The 17598-nt window shown below is 44.6% G+C and overlaps 1 protein-coding gene across 1 annotated transcript in view; it reads left to right on the top strand.

The window, feature by feature from the left end:
- LOC126481576 (SCY1-like protein 2) overlaps positions 1-17598 on the top strand; it is a 691940-nt gene that overhangs the window by 442330 nt on the left and 232012 nt on the right. The window contains exons 6-7 of the mRNA XM_050105436.1: positions 3833-3978; positions 16601-16754. Coding sequence (XP_049961393.1) covers positions 3833-3978; positions 16601-16754 — 300 coding nt within the window. The remainder of the gene's footprint in view (positions 1-3832; positions 3979-16600; positions 16755-17598) is intronic.

The raw sequence follows: 17598 nt of genomic DNA, 5'->3' as shown, positions 1-17598 counted from the left end.
TTTTGTAAATACACGTTCATCTAATACACTAACCTGTAAAATGCTGTATTTGCTGACTATTTAAATTTAATTTTCGATTTTACTCGTATTTGCGTTCCTGAATTTTAAAATGGCTGTGTCACTAATCTGGCGTACTAGTATTCCACATTTGCACCGTACTTCCACAACCGGTTTCATTTATAGGTATTGCTTCAGAAATGACTCAACAATCTCGAAAGCAGTGGGATGAGTCTGCTATGCAAACAGCTATTAAAAATGTTAGAGAAAAGAAGATGCATTACTTTAAGACAGCAAAAACTTCCCAAATTCCCAGGACCATTCTATGTTGGCTAGTAAAATCAGATTTACCAGCTGATTTAGCCTCAGAGACCGAGCTTGGACGAAAAACTGGCCTACCTAACGAACAGGAACACCAGCTGATTGAATACAGCGTGACAATGGAAACTAAATTTTTTGGAATTACCTTAAAGTGTCTTCAGCAGATCGCATTTCAGTGTGCCAAAGCCAGTGATATCCAGAATCCATTTTTGGGTGAAGACGCTGGATGAGGGTGGTTATGCCTTTCCTTGAAGCAGTACAGAAACGGTGTTTCGATTCGAAAACCTACGGCAGCCTCGTTTAATAGAGCTCTGGGTTTCACAAGAGAAAATGCGAGAATATTTAATAAATGAAAATAGTATATTTCGTGTTCTTTTGTTGTTTTATTATGTTGTACAGTATTTGGTTCTCCATTTTTTGTTTTAACTTTAACAACTTTGAAAGAAATTGACTATTCTACACCACTGGCCATTAAAATTGCTACACCACGAAGATGACGTGCTACAGACGCGAAATTTAACCGATAGGAAGAAGATGCTGTGATATGCAAATGATTAGCTTTTCAGAGCATTCACACAAGGTTGGCGCCGGTGGCAACACTTACAACGTGCTGACGTGAGGAGAGTTTCCAACCGATTTCTCATACACAAACAGCAGTTGACTGGCGTTGCCTGGTGAAACGTTGTTGTGGTGCCTCGTGTAAGGAGGAGAAATGCGTACCATCACGTTTCCGACTTTGATAAAGGTGGGATTGTAGCATATCGCGATTGTGGTTTATCGTATTGAGACATTGCTGCTCGCGTTGGTCGAGATCCAATGACTGTTAGCAGAATATGGAATCGGTGGGTTCAGGAGGGTAATACGGAACGCTGTGCTGGATCCCAACGGCCTCGTATCACTAGCAGTCGAGATGACAGGCATCTTATCCACATGGCTGTAACGGATCGTGCAGCCACGTCTCGATCCCTGAGTCAACAGATGGGGACGTTTGCAAGACAACAACCATCTTCACGAACAGTTCGACGACGTTTACAGCACCATGGACTATCAGCTCGGAGACCATGGCTGCGGTTACCCTCGACGCTGCATCGCAGACAGGAGCGCCTGCGATGGTGTACTCAATGACGAACCTGGGTGCACGATTGGCAAAACGTCATTTTTTCGGATGAATTCAGGTCCTGTTTACGGCATCATGACGGTCGCATCCGTGTTTGGCGACATCGCGGAGAACGCATATTGGAAGCGTGTATTCGTCATCGCCACAGTGGACGTTACATTTCAGATGTGTTACGACCCGTGGCTCTACCCTCTATTCGATCCCTTCGAAACCCTACATTTCAGCAGGATAATGCACGACCACATGTTGCAGGCCTTTCTGGATTGTTCGACTGCTGCCCTGGCCAGCACATTCTCCAGATCTCTCACCAACTGAAAACGTCTGGTCAATGGTGGCCGAGCAACTGGCTCGTCACAATACGCCAGTCACTATTCTTGAGCAACTGTGGTATCGTGTTGAAGCTGTATGGACAGCTGTACCTGTTCACGCCATCCAAGCTCTGACTCAATGCCCCGGCGTATCAAGGCAGTTAACACGGCCAGAGGTGGTTGTTCTGGGTGCTGATTTGTCAGGATATATTCACCCAAATTGCGCAAAAATGTAATCACATGTCAGTACTAGTATAATACACTCCTGGAAATTGAAATAAGAACACCGTGAATTCATTGTCCCAGGAAGTGGAAACTTTATTGGCACATTCCTGGGGTCAGATACATCACATGATCACACTGACAGACCCACAGGCACATAGACACAGGCAACAGAGCATGCACAATGTCGGCACTAGTACAGTGTATATCCACCTTTCGCAGCAATGCAGGCTGCTATTCTCCCATGGAGACGATCGTAGAGATGCTGGATGTAGTCCTGTGGAACGGCTTGCCATGCCATTTCCACCTGGCGCCTCAGTTGGACCAGCGTTCGTGCTGGACGTGCAGACCGCGTGAGACGACGCTTCATCCAGTCCCAAACATGCTCAATGGGGGACAGATCCGGAGATCTTGCTGGCCAGGGTAGTTGACTTACACCTTCTAGAGCACGTTGGGTGGCACGGGATACATGCGGACGTGCATTGTCCTGTTGGAACAGCAAGTTCCCTTGCCTGTCTAGGAATGGTAGAACGATGGGTTCGATGACGGTTTGGATGTACCGTGCACTATTCAGTGTCCCCTCGATGATCACCAGTGGTGTACGGCCAGTGTAGGAGATCGCTCCCCACACCATGATGCCGGGTGTTGGCCCTGTGTGCCTCGGTCGTATGCAGTCCTGATTGTGGCGCTCACCTGCACGGCGCCAAACACGCATACGACCATCATTGGCACCAAGGCAGAAGCGACTCTCATCGCTGAAGACGACACGTCTCCATTCGTCCCTCCATTCACGCCTGTCGCGACACCACTGGAGGCGGGCTGCACGATGTTGGGGCGTGAGCGGAAGACGGCCTAACAGTGTGCGGGACCGTAGCCCAGCTTCATGGAGACGGTTGCGAATGGTCCTCGCCGATACCCCAGGAGCAACAGTGTCCCTAATTTGCTGGGAAATGGCGGTGCGGTCCCCTACGGCACTGCGTAGGATCCTACGGTCTTGGCGTGCATCCGTGCGTCGCTGCGGTCCGGTCCAAGGTCGACGGGCACGTGCACCTTCCGCCGACCACTGGCGACAACATCGATGTACTGTGGAGACCTCACACCCCACGTGTTGAGCAATTCGGCGGTTCGTCCACCCGGCCTCCCGCATGCCCACTATACGCCCTCGCTCAAAGTCCGTCAACTGCACATACGGTTCACGTCCACGCTGTCGCGGCATGCTACCAGTGTTAAAGACTGCGATGGAGCTCCGTATGCCACGGCAAACTGGCTGACACTGACGGCGGCGGTGCACAAATGCTGCGCAGCTAGCGCCATTCGACGGCCAACACCGAGGTTCCTGGTGTGTCCGCTGTGCCGTGCGTGTGATCATTGCTTGTACAGCCCTCTCGCAGTGTCCGGAGCAAGTATGGTGGGTCTGACACACCGGTGTCAATGTGTTCTTTTTTCCATTTCCAGGAGTGTATATTTGTCTAATTAATACCCGTTTATCATCTGCATTTCTTCTTGGTGTAGCCATTTTAATGGCCAGTAGTGTATATTTGTACCCCAAAATCTTCAGAGGCAAAACTGACAAACTTTGTGTTAAGCCTAATTTAGAAATTTTCGTAACGTAGTATGTATTCGAAGCTATGGGATGCATTGAAGTACATCCTGCAGTATGAGCTACAGATATTTTGTTTGCTTAATGTGAAAAACTGAAAAATTTGTGAACGAAAAACAAAATGGTATTCTATATTTGTACTGCTTCCTCTCCTGAAAGGGTTAAAGCAATAAGAGCTCAGCTGCACGGCCAGCCTCACTTAATTCTGCTAGCCAGACACCCGTACGCCCGGTACTAACAGAGTGTGGCGCGGTGCGCTTGTTGCAGAAACTGTGGTTCCAGCACGTGTGGCCGAGCCTGCAGCAGGAGATGAAGACGCAGGAGGTGCTGGCCGCCGTGCTGCAGCCCATCATCTTCCTGGTCCAGGAGTGCACCATCGAGGAGTACGAGTCCATCATCCTGCCCGCCTTCAGGTCAGGCCCGCCGCTCAGCCTCACCTCCCGTGGAGCAGCGCTCCCTGCCGCCGCCAGAAACCGCGCCAACTTGAGCGGCGTGCCGCGCGCCACACAAATTACGCATTCCTTTTGCCTGCAGATATACTCCGTAAGATTTGCTGGCGGACCTGGATCAATTTTCTCCGTCGTTAAACTTATATAGTCAGTCTGAATATGGGTCGCCAGCCTCCCCTCGTCCTGCGAGACAGGAATAAACTTGCCGCTGCTCCCAAAACCAAGGATTCGTGGACTCCAGTTACCTATGTATATATAGAAAGTTTCCGAGGTCCAGTCACTGGACTGTAATACGTAGAGCACTCACAGTTCATACTCCGCTTGCTGCTGGCTGCTAACTTAAACCAACAACCTCCACCTCCCCCCCCCCCCTCACACACACACAGAGAAAGCTGCATAACAATCCAAATTAAGAGCCAAAAGTCACAAAATCGCCACACTACAAGACACTGCAGAAACAAGTATAATTTTTTGCTTTCAATGAGACTGCACCAGGTCCGTGAATTTAAACAGAAACCACGTACAGACGGCTATCGGTTCTGATGTAGCGCCGCTTCCCATTGATCCAGTGCAGTGTCACTGAACGGCAGTACTCACCAAAAAAGTGACAAAACGACTAAACAGCAATACACATCCGCACAAGGGAATGTAGTTTTGGATCCTAGTTTCCAAAAATTGTTCAAATGTGTGTGAAATCTTATGGTACTTAACTGCTAAGGTCATCAGTCCCTAAGCTTACACACTACTTAACCTAAATTATCCTAAGGACAAACACTCACACCCATCCCCGAGGGAGGACTGGAACCTCCGCCGGGATCAGCCGCACAGTCCTTAGACCGCTCTGCCGATCCTAGTTTCGTTATAGGAAGAATGACTTCATTGATGATGAATAATCACTAATTCCCTAGTTAACTGTTAAGTACTTTAGAATACCACCTACACCTCTGAGGACACACGACTTGCCTCCTGTCGTATTCACCAACTTCATTCTACATGAAACATGCAAATGTGGTACGAACAGAGCCACTACCACCGAAGTCGCTGTTGTTAACGAAGTGGCTCGCTTACATATAACACATATACAGACTCCTCACTCAGTCAACGAAGGAAAATTGCGGGAAAGAATTCGTGTAGTCGCAAATTTTTATAGTGGTAGCAGGGACTGCCATGAACAGCATACTGAAAATCGTGAGGGTTGGGTGTGAGTGTAGCGGAGGGGAGGCATTTAAAGGTTACTTTTTATGTTTTTTCTCGAAAATCGCTGCTTCCAGCAAAAATGTTTACCGGTGAAAAATTAAAGTACATTAAATTTCCAACAAAAAATATCATGTCTATGTTTTCTCTAGGACTAATAATTTCCGTGTTGGATTCCTGAATGAAAGAGTTTTTTGTAGTCTACCACTAATACAATTAATGGTGAGAAAAATGCAATAAGTTTCTTGTCATTCATAATTCACCAGCAACTAACTACAACGCGGGTATATGGCTTTACAGTATGCTGTCTACAAAAGACAGTAGCAAGATGCCATATTTACCAGTTCAGCCCCTTTCCCACCAACACTACACAGGTCACTGACGACATCACACAAATTAAGAACTTCTGAGCCATTGTTTATAGGAACGTCTTTTGTGTAAAACCTCTCTCAATAACTGTAAATAAATTCTCAGTAAACTAAAAATTACTGCGCTATATAAACGCGAGTTCAGTGAACTCATTTTGTCTGTTCATATAAGAGAGCTGAACATGTAAAGCTGGGATAGTGTAGTCTAACAGAGTAAACTGAAATGGGGGAAATTGCTTGTCCTCGAAGAACGCTACAGGATGACTGAATCAATTTCAAATGGCTCTGAGCACTATGGGACTCAACTGCTGTGGTCATCAGTCCCCTAGAACTTAGAACTACTTAAACCTAACTAACATAAGGACATCACACACATCCATGCCCGAGGCAGGATTCGAACCTGCGACCGTAGCAGTCGCACGGTTCCGGACTGCGCGCCTAGAACCGCGAGACCACCGCGGCCGGCACTGAATCAATTTCTCTCTAACATTGCATAAGAGTGTGCAAAGATTTACGTCGATTTTGTCCATATTCGTCTGTTGCGATAGTATTATTAGTGATACATATCTGTACTCCAGCAGTGTTAATGCGCTGTGTGGAAAGCGAAGACCCCCAAATACGTATGCACACTGCGTCGCCGGTGATTAATAAGGCGAGCAGCGGAAGGATCGATATAATTTTGTGACAGGCCCTGTAGTGGCTTTTTGTGACGTAGTGCGGTTGAGAGGATAAGGAACTGCCTGTTCGCTCTTCATTTTTCAGACCTACCATAAAAGAGGGAAGTGCTCGACCACCACCCGGCGACCTAGCTTCCCTCACGCTTCTAACCTCCACCTCTGCTTTTCGACCCTGTTACACCCTGGGGGCGCAATTTATCTTTTAATACGGTTCTACTGCACTTATATGTGACTTACATGTGTACAGACATTTAATATTTATTCTTAACCAACTTTGTTTAACAATAAACGTCGCTTTCATACCATTAGAACAATATTTTTAATAATCCACGATTTTTCCCTTTCCTGGAACACTGGAATTGTTAGTGCTAGAGAAAAAATTGTTGTAGGAAATTTAAAATAGTTTTATTTTACGCTAGGAGACATTTTCGCGGTTGTCGAGATGTTTAAGAAAAACCGAAAAAAGTGACCGTTACACGCCTAACCCCCCCCCCCCCCCCCCCCCATCCACACCTGTCAGGACCTTTAAGTATGTTCTTCATAGTTCTGGCGCCCCCTTCTATCCCTGTATAAAAATTTGCGACTACATGAGTTTTTCTCCCAGTCGACAGTTTTCGGTCTTTGTTGGCTAGGATAACAGCACCAAGCAGTGTTAGGCGACAGCTATGGCAAAAGTAGCTGGCAAAACAGATTAGCAACAATTTCGAGTGATTTATTGGTAGAATTTTGAACTACACAACTGGAGTATGAAGATAGTGCGTGTCAATATGGTTCAAAGTTCTCTTGCACTGATCTGCCATTAAACACTGGTATAATTCTAAACCCACTGAATTATGATCAACATCACTGTATAATGTATAATGTTCCTTTTGGCTCATCCAAGTGGAGACTGTATATGAGTCCTGAGATACTCGCTGAGACACTGACCTTATACTGTCTGGGGTTGTCTCATGATTGAGGTACTACAAACTGAATGCAGCAGTGAGTGCGCTCATGTTGACGTATGCGGATTGATGTCATGTGCTAATTATTTGCTTGATGTAGGAGGGAGGCATAACAAAGTCCGTGTCCTGTGCGCCCTCTCTATGTTTCAACTGAGTTGTAGCCAGCTCGGTGTTCTTCTATGTGGGCTGTGCACCGTATCATCCGGATGACGCAGCAGCAACACGCAGCAAGGACACCAGCCGACTCTGCGCTTTCGCAAGGTCCCCACCTAAGGCGGATTGGTGGAAAGGCCAACCTATGACCTTCAGACTGAACAAAGGCGACATTCAATGGCTACCACAAGACGGATCTAGTGTAATGGCAAAGAGGGTAACACCGCGAAAAAACCGGAAACCTTATGTTATACATCAAGCTGCGCTCTGCTACATATATGCAGTTACATCGTAGGGCGAAGGTTTCATTGAAATTCTTGCGCTGAATTGAGTCTTTTGTCGAGTTCCAGAATGACAGCCGTACCCGGAGAAACCAACGTAAAGGACTCTCTCAGGGTGGCGGTCTTCTAATGTGTTCACGAACCACCAGCCAAGACTAAAAACTTCGTTTTTGGTAATGTCCTATCTTAAAGGTTTTAGTGCGTTGATTTTAAGATTACTGAAAGAATACATTTCTTTAGTTATCAGTCTACTGATTAGGTAGATGAGGTCCGCAACGAATTCTTCTCGTGTGCCAACCTCTTCATCTCACAGTAGCACATACACCCTACGTCCCTCATTATTTTATCGGCTGAATTTAATGTCTTTCCTCTTAGTTTTCACCCTCTAGTGCCCTCTAAAGCGCGATGAAAGTTCTTCCGTAACGTCTTAACACACGTCCTATTATCTTGTTCCTTCGTCCTGTAAGCGTTTTCCATACGTTCCTTTCTACACCGTTTCTGTGAACCTCCTCACTCTTTATCTTATCATTCCACCTAATTTTCAACATTCTTCTCTAGCACGAAATCTCAAATGCTTCGATTCTCTTCTGTTCCAGTTTCCTCACAGCCCACGATTCACAATGCTGTGCTCCTAATTCTTCAAATTAAGACGTATGTTTGATACCAGTACACCTCTCATGGCCAGGAATTCCCCCTTTGCCTGTGCTCCTCTGCTTCTTATATGCCCCTGGCCTCTTCCGTCACGTGTTATTTTGCTTCTCAAGTAACAGAATGCCTTTACTTCACCTATTTCGTGAACCCCATTCTTATTGTTAAGTTCATCACTAATCTCAGTCCTGTTACACCTCATTACCTTCGCCTTTCTTTAGTTTACTCTCAATGCATATTCTGAACTCATTGGACTATTCATTCCGATTAACATGTTCTGTAATTCTTTTTCGTTTTCACCGAGGACAACAAAGTCATAAACGAATCTTACCATTGTTATATTTTCATTTTGAATTTTAATCCCACTCTTCAACCTTTCTCATATTTCGGTCATTGCTGCTTCGATGTATAGAATGAACAATAGGGGCGGAAGACTATATCCCTGTCTTACGTACTTTTTAATATTAGCACTTCATCCTTGGTGTGGCATTCTTAATGTAATCTCTTGGTTCGTGTACGTATTGTGTATTTATCCGTCTTTCCCTATACATTACTTCTATTTTTCTCAGACTTTCGAACAAAGTTTTTTTTGGTGCAAGACTACTTACAACTGTTCTAAATGATGTCAGCATGTTTCCTGCTAGCTGAACCGGCAACCACACAGTTTTTCCAAACCCAAATGATACTATATCTTATAGAGAACAGCATGTGATTTGGGAACTTAAGAGGACTACTTTACCTCTAGATATATCCGGTTCACCTTGAAACTGGCTTTAACATTCAACAAAAGAGTGCTAACACAAAGCAGAGGCCTTCAGCCCAAAATAATATCCATTTTCGTCAAACAGAGACTATTAAAGACATTCTTGGTCCCACTTTTCTGCTACGCGGTACAGCGCTGTACCTGGACAATAGGTGCACCTTGGAACACTTGATGCTTCTTGGTCGGTGTTTCAATCAGGTGATCGATTTTAGAAACAGATGAAGGTATACGTACTAGGGACAACCTTTTGCAATTTCTAACATTTATTTTCGTTGTAGTGGAACACGAGGCTGTGTCTTGTGCACCGTTGCTAAATATATTCAGTTCTGCACTCACGAAGAGGCAAAGGATCTTCTAATATAAAAGGAAATGATGATGACATTTTAATGCCACATAATGTATTAAAACTATTTTAAAGATATTGTTAATTCTTCAGTAACAGAATTTTATGGCAAATTAAATATATATTTTATAAAGTAGCTATATAACGCGTGAACGGTTAAGCCGTATTTCGTCGGTCGTGCACCATCCTCTACCTTGGAATAGAAGACACTCTTCTGTCGTGGAAACTTGACATCTTCAGATGAACTGAGTCTCTTTAATATCTTAGCAATTCTACCTGTCTTCAATATGCATATTTGTGTTAGCTTTGAATAACTTGTATCTCAAAACGTATATAGGTTGTAAATGACTTTTGATTTCACTCACTGATTGTTTTGATGTCATAGAAGAATAATGAAACAGAGAGACTGTTAAATACAGTACTAGCAAGATTTTCTCAAATGCAGCACTTTTGAATTTCAGTAGAGTACATGTTCCTAGGTACGTGACGAAGTTATTCCTTGGATCACTTTTTCACATTTCGAGAAACTTCGCTTTTCAGGGGTAATTCCTGTAATTTCCGAAAAAGACCACAGCAAGTTTAATGTCAGTGCTGACATTCAAAAGTTGAATAATAAAATACACTACTGGCCATTAAAATTGCTACACCAAGAAGAAATGCAGATGATAAACGGGTATTCATTGGACAAATATATTATACTAGAACTGACATGTGATTACATGTTCAAGCAATTTGGGTGCATAGATCCTGATAAATCAGTACCCAGAACAACTGGGCATTGAGTCAAACAGGACTTGGATGGCCTATAGAGGTACAACTGCCCATGCAGGTTCAACATGATATCACAGTTCATCAATAGAAGTGACGGGCGTATTGTGACGAGCCAGTTGCTCAGCCACCATTGACCAGACGTTTTCAATTGGTGAGAGATCTGGAGAATGTGCTGGCCAAGGCAGCAGTCGAACATTTTCTGTATCCAGAAAGGGCCGTACAGGACCTGCAACATGCGGTTGTGCATTACCCTGCTGAAATGTAGGGTTTCGCAGCGATCGAATGAAGGGTAGAACCACAGTTCGTAACACATCTGAGATGTAACGTCCACTGTTCAAAGTACCGTCAATCCGAACAAGAGCTGACCGAGACGTGTAACCAATGGCACCCCATACCATCACGCCGGGTGATACGCCAGTATGGCGATGACGAATACACGCTTCCAATGTGCGTTCACCGCGATGTCGCCAAACACGGATGCGACCATCATGACGCTGTAAACAGAACCTGGATTCGTCCGAAAAAATGACGTTTTGTCATTCGTGCACCCAGGTTCGTCGTTGAGTACACCATCGCAGGAGCTCCTGTTTGTGATGCAGCGACATGGGTAACCGCAGCCATGGTCTCTGAACTGATAGTCCATGCTGATGCAAACGTCGTCGAACTGTTCGTGCAGATGGTTGTTGTCTTGCAAACGTCCCCATCTGTTGACTCAGGGATCGAGACGTGGCTGCACGATCCGTTACAGTCATGCGGATAAGATGCCTGTCATCTCGACTGCTACTGATACGAGGCCGTTGGGATCCAGCACGGCGTACCGTATTACCCTCCTGAACTCACCGATCCCATATTCTGCTAGCAGTCATTGGATCTCGACCCACGCGAGCAGCAATGTCGCGATACGATAAACCGCAATCGCGATAGGCCACAATCTGACGTTTATCAAAGTTGGAAACGTGATGGTATGCATTTGTTCTTCTTACACGAGGCGTCACAACAACGTTTCACCAGGTAACGCCGGTCAACTGCTGTTTGTGTATGAGAAATCGGAAACTTTACTCATGTGAGCACGTTGAAGGTGTCGCCACCGGCGCCAACCTTGCGTGAATGCTCTGAAAAGCTAATCATTTGCATATCACAGCACCTTCTTCCTCTCGGTTAAATTTCACGTCTGTAGCACGTCATCTTCGTGGTGTAGCAATTTTATTGGCCAGTAGTGTATATTAAACCCTTGTCAGAAAGCTCGATAGAGCTCAATGTCAGAAAAGTGTTCCAAGTTTCATCGCTCCCCGCTGCGGTGTGAGGTATAAGGAAAAAAGGCAGATCTGAAATGAACCCTTCCATTGTTTGGACGTTTGGATTCCACCTACGATACTTGCGTCTGGCAAACGTTTGTTCCTCTTTTTTTTTCATTGCTTAGGATAAAGTGAGGACAAAAGCAAGTGGACCATTTTGATTAATACGTGATTCAGGGTGGATAACTTTCGCTCTCGAGAAATGCATGTACTTGTTACGAAATTCTTTTGATTCAACTGAAACCTATAAGAAGATGCAACGTTCTGCAAATCTTAAGAACGAGACACATAAAGTAATATGATATTTTAATGACTCAGTGAAAATGAATGATAGTGGGGGAGCATGTTGCCAGAGGTCTCCCAGTCTCGCACTGGGAGTTGGGCGTCACATGGCGAGAGATAAGCCTGACTGCAGTGCCAAATGTGGCTCTCCCCGCAACTCAAGGCAGTTGATGGAACGAGGAAGACAGAGTGTGTATCAATCAGCGAGCAGTGTGGTGGTGTTCCTCATTACGAAATGGCGCGGAGGCAGCATTTGCATCATTTCACATAAGAAGAATCTTTGGAAAACTGGAAGGAGGATTGGTATTGTTCGCAGCATTATTTGACGTGCGTGGGGAGCATTCCGAATCACAGGCACTGCTGCCCGAGGGAGAGACGGCCGCTGCATTGTGCAACGGGCGAGAGGGGACCCACGCCAAACAGCGAGTGCAGTTACAATCAGATTTAAGAGGACCGCAAGGCACTTAATCTTATGCTCCATAGTGCCACGGCGACTGCATGTGCCCACCGACCAGTGTGTTGTGTTCCGATGACATCCGCATATCGGCGGCGGCGTTTGCGATGGTTCCAAGAGCGTAGGGATTGGACCGATGAGGCGTGGTGGGGTCGCGTGCTCTTCTCAGACGAGACCAGATTCTGTCTGAGTGGTGCTTCTGGACGTACCCTCATACGGTGAGAGGTGGCAATACGTAATGCGAGAAGGAATGTTGTCGCACATGACCGTTTTGGTGGTCCAGGTATTACAATGTGGAGAGCCATAATGTGGCAAGGGCGTAATGGCCAAACTCTTGAAACTCAATAGACTCACGTGCTAACGTTATTGTGACACTGTATTCGTCCGCCACGTCATATTTTCAGCGGTGCATTCAGCACTGACTTCATTTTTGTAGATGACAATCCACGACCACATCGAACAGTGCAGGTGGAAGAGCTCTTGTAATGAGAGGATATTCGGCGAATGAACTAACCTGCCTGTTCAACTGACTTAAATCGCATCGACCACATATTCCATGTGTTGGGGAGGCGTACTGCAGTACGTCCACGCCACGTGCAGCAACGGCCATTCAGCAATCGTCAACTGCGCTGGTGGAGAAATGGCACACCGTAGCATAACAACTCTCTACCAAGCCTGTGGCCACCTTGGCAGCACTTTTTAGAATATGCATTGCCGCCCGTGGTTATCACACACGCTATTAAAAACCATGTCCCACAGCTTGTAACGTCCACTGTCATGTCGTGAGTCAATACGCGATAACTTTATTGCAGTAAACTACTTTGCAGAACAGACCGCAGCATTGGAGCCATTGGCTGTGAAGGAGACAGCCAGTTGTGTCTTCAGCAATGACTCATTCGCATCTGTCGCTATGCTAGCCGTGGGAAGCGGTATCTGTATCACTTCGTGCGGCTGAATATTCAAATCCTTAAGAATCTAAACCAACTATATTAACTATTGTTTAAAGTCGATACACTGCCTTTTGTTATTCAAGAGAATATAGTATAAAAATTTCAGCCTTCTATCTGTCATACTTTTGGAGTTAGAGGAAATTACCTAAAACACCCCAAACTGACACTTAGACTAAAAAACTCAATTAGGAATAATAACAGTTTGTTTCTTAGAATCATTTGAAACAATTACTGGAGTTCACAAAATGTCAGGTCAATTTATTTGGATTTTTCATATTAAAAACCTAAACTACTTTTCATTTTCGTAACATGAAATCCAGAAAAGATTATTATTCAGTTATCTATTTGCTTTGTTGTTGTGGAATGAATGAGGATGAGTGAGAGTGTGTAAGTGGGACATACATAGAAATTTAATATTGTATAATGTACCACATTACGTAACTGTGTAGTGGGAAAGTTGTTTTTCCCCCTCATTGCTGATGACGTATGTCTAAGAGTACCTGCTTTAGTAAGAAGGCAGCCAGAATAGCAGTTTGCAGATTAATAGTTTTCTAAATAAATTCCCAGATTAGTTTTCCTATAGCTTGGTTTTGTTAAACATTATATTAATATTTGTATATTAAAATGATGTGATTGCAACTGCGAATAGTAATACACGTAGGACAATTTTGGCACGAGAATAATCTCGAACGATTGTTCTGATTGGCTGGTCATTTTGATCAACCAATCAGAGTTAAGCAGTTCCCGCGCACTGCCAGGTAGTTGTAGGCTGTTGAAGCAGCAGCATGAAGCAGTCGCTAGTCAGCTATGGGGCGTGCAGGTCGTGTTGAACGTTTGAGTCTTCATAATGTATAAAATGAAGAAGTTACCAGAATATGTTGCCGTAGAAGCAGTTGCATTCACGGACAGTTTTGTGAAGTTTGGAAGTTCTAGAATTGTTTTGTTGGAAAGATAAACGCGTGTGAACTTTCGGCCTTCGTAAAATTCGACGTGGTATGTTTCGTATCCGTATATGGAATATTTGGCGAGCAATTTCTTTAATAGAAATCCACTGAAAAGGACTGAATGTTAAACTCAGATATAATAGCAGAGTATTGACTGTGAAATCGCTTAATTGTTCGTGTTGGATTTAAGTACATTTCTGGCTGCCTTGCGTGTGTACTGGGTTGCATGAACTGTGAACTTAGGACAATGATGTTGTTTGCTAATTACATGTGGGCTGATGGTAGGTACTTTTTTTAAATTGAAATAGAATAAAAGACTCGTTTCAGCATTTTGACATTTTACTGAGAGAACGAAGCAACTTTTCCACCCAAGAAGTATTATAAGAATTTACAGGATAGCTTGCTACCAGAGTTTACGCGGACTTTGCAACGTACGTATTGACGGCGTTTTCTTCAACGCTGCTTTTACGTCGTCAGTGCAGTACATACGTATGCAGAGGTATGGGCTGGTGATCTGCCACCGTACTGAGGTAGGTGGAAATTTTGCAGTGAAGAGTACGACGAAGAGCAAACATTTATAACCCGCCACACCGCAGGACCATCGTCAATCTCGTTGACGTCAGTGATGTTATTGTCTATTTTGTGGCAGTTCTTTCTATGTATGGTCCAAAATTCATCGAGACCTGTTACTTAGCAGTGACATGTCATGCAAAAGTTACTTCTGTCCTTACGTTTTGCACTCTAGTGTATTTTGTTCCAGCTGAATACTGGGTTTTCTCTAAAACTATGGATCTCAGGAAAAGTCACATTTCATACTCACTTGGTCTATTGTACCATTGTTATTTTACCAATCGCAATGGCCGATTCTGCCATGTCCACACCCTGATGCCTTGGTTAATTAGATCCAATATTTATTCTATGTGGTTGGCGACAATTTTAGTGAACATCTGTAACATCATGACGAATGTCCCACATATTGGAGCAATGGTGCAGCTACATTCCTTCGCAAGAAAAGCGAGACATGTTAGGTTAAAAAAGATAGACCCATGACACTTCAGTTGAATAAATGCCCAATAGAATCTTCAGGTGCGTGGCACACTTACGCCAAAATGTCTCATACATGCTATGTTAGCAAAGACCAGCATCTTAAAAATGTAGCACACTGAGTCTCAGTTTGGGTTTTGATTATACTGTAGCACACTTCCAATAGCGGGATGTGGTGCAGTGAGTAGTGTGATGATGGGTTTCCTGGCGCGCTTTTGCTATCAAGTTGATATGAAAATTAATTAATTGACCAATTAATTATCCCCATTCCACCGCACCCTACCCACACTCCCACCCCTGGAAGATGTCACAGGTTCTTCCCAGCCATCTCGTTGGTGCCCACTCGCTCCCCCTCCTCTTACCTGCTCAGCCCCTCTCCATCTTCCTCCCTCACCTGCCCTATTGGCAGGAATTCCAAATTTTGGTGGGAATGCTTAATTTGTAAGGTAAAATCGTATTTTCAATGTGAAATTCAGTTTTCAATTCAGAGGACGTAATATTAGTGGAAATTGTTGATGGAGATTGTTTATAAAACGAAAATTTTTGATGGAAATTGTTTATAAATTGGAGATAGGTGATAGAAATTGAGAAAATTCGCCGGCCGGTGTGGCCGTGCGGTTAAAGGCGCTTCAGTCTGGAACCGCGTGACCGCTACGGTCGCAGGTTCGAATCCTGCCTCGGGCATGGATGTGTGTGATGTCCTTAGGTTAGTTAGGTTTAATTAGTTCTAAGTTCTAGGCGACTGATGACCTCAGAAGTTAAGTCGCATAGTGCTCAGAGCCATTTGAACCATTTGAGAAAATTCAGAGGATGGGGTTAGGGGAACTATACACTGCAGAGGACATAATTTACATTTTTTAGGACAAGCATACTCTTGTTTAACTTTTGATCACATCGTATACTGCCGTTAAGACGCTTCACAGTGCACTCGTAATCATGTATTTATCGCCCAGCACAGCACAGCACAGCACACGTTCGTGGCAGTCTGGTGAGGGGTGTCACTCGGGTGGTGTTCTGTGGTTGCTCCGGCATCATCCTCAGACAGCTCGTCCCCAACAGATGGTTTGTTAACGTTAATCTTTATAGCATTTCATTTGGCAATTGCTGACATCTTTCTTTCCTCGGAACTAAAGCATCCTGGTAAGAGAACCAGACACAGGCCCATCTAACGACTTAACAGCCATATCTGCTGAAAACTTCTCAAACACAATGCAAGAATTTCTTGAATTAACCAAAGTGTATCTTGAAAGACACAGTGATTACGTTGAAAATTTTGCACATCAGCATGTATGTATTGATTCACACTTCCCGTAGACTTGATTAGCAGTTTATTTGTAATCAGGTAATAGCGTTGTGATGTTTTCAAGCGTGTACCACTATTTCCTTTCTAGTCGACACTTGTTCTTATCCTGTGCGTCCACTGTTTCTACTCTGCGCTCGATGCGGCAGTCACAGAAAGTTTCAATTCTTTGCAGGAGTGTCTTCTCGATCCCGAAGTCGATCCAGGCGACGGTGACTCTGCTGGAGAACCTGCACGTCATCCTGGAGAAGACGCCGCGGGACGACATCCGCAGCGAGGTGCTGCCCATGCTCTACAACGCCTTCGAGAGCACCACCATACAAGTGCAGGTGGGTCGCTACGTCCCCACTTCCCTTAAGTCGTTTCAAACTGTTTTAGTTCAAATTAGCAAGAGCGGTTTTCCAGGAAATGTCAGGATGATGGTCGCGGCACAACAGTTTTTTCCACGACGTAAGTATACACGATATTTAAATAGCACGCAACACGAGGGATGCCTAAGTCAATTGCAGTATCATGCATTATGCATACAAAAACTGCTGTATATTTTTCTTTAATAGCGAATAACACGAAATTTTACTTATAGAAATATATTCTAGTCACCATTTTTTCCCCAAGTCTCAGCAGCCTCATCGTCCACCTTCTTTCACAGATCAAACTAAATTTCATAAGAATGCTACAGGGTGGGGCATGTAAACAAGCCCCGGAGAACAGAGTTCCAGGGTACAAACAGACACAGCAGAGGAAAGGAAATACACTAGCCTGACTAGAGCACATGTTGAAAGTGATCACCATTCATCTCTTGGCTCTTTTGGGGCCTGGTCAACAAGTTGCTGAACGCGGATAGAAACTGGACTGTTGGAATTGCTGCAGTCTCATCCGAATGTTCTGCTTCAGTACGTGAAGACTGTCAGAGTTGTTGCGATACACCTGGGACTTGAGGGCTCCCAGCACAAAGTAATCGCACACTGACAGATCACGTGACCTGGGTGGCCATCTAGGGTCGCGACCAGACTGCCTTCTGCTAATAATTCTGTCAGTTGTGAAGATTGTGTAAATATCCCTCAATGTTGGGCCGGCCATATGGGCAGTTGGTCCATGCCATTGGAAGTAGCTGTAGGTCTTTTCCTTCTACATCAATGCAACTACAAATGGTTTCAAAATGTATTCACTCGT

Source organism: Schistocerca serialis, chromosome 5, assembly GCF_023864345.2.
Source record: "Schistocerca serialis cubense isolate TAMUIC-IGC-003099 chromosome 5, iqSchSeri2.2, whole genome shotgun sequence".
NCBI classification, from domain to species: Eukaryota; Metazoa; Arthropoda; class Insecta; order Orthoptera; family Acrididae; genus Schistocerca; species Schistocerca serialis.
This window is presented reverse-complemented; position numbering and strand designations above follow the sequence as displayed.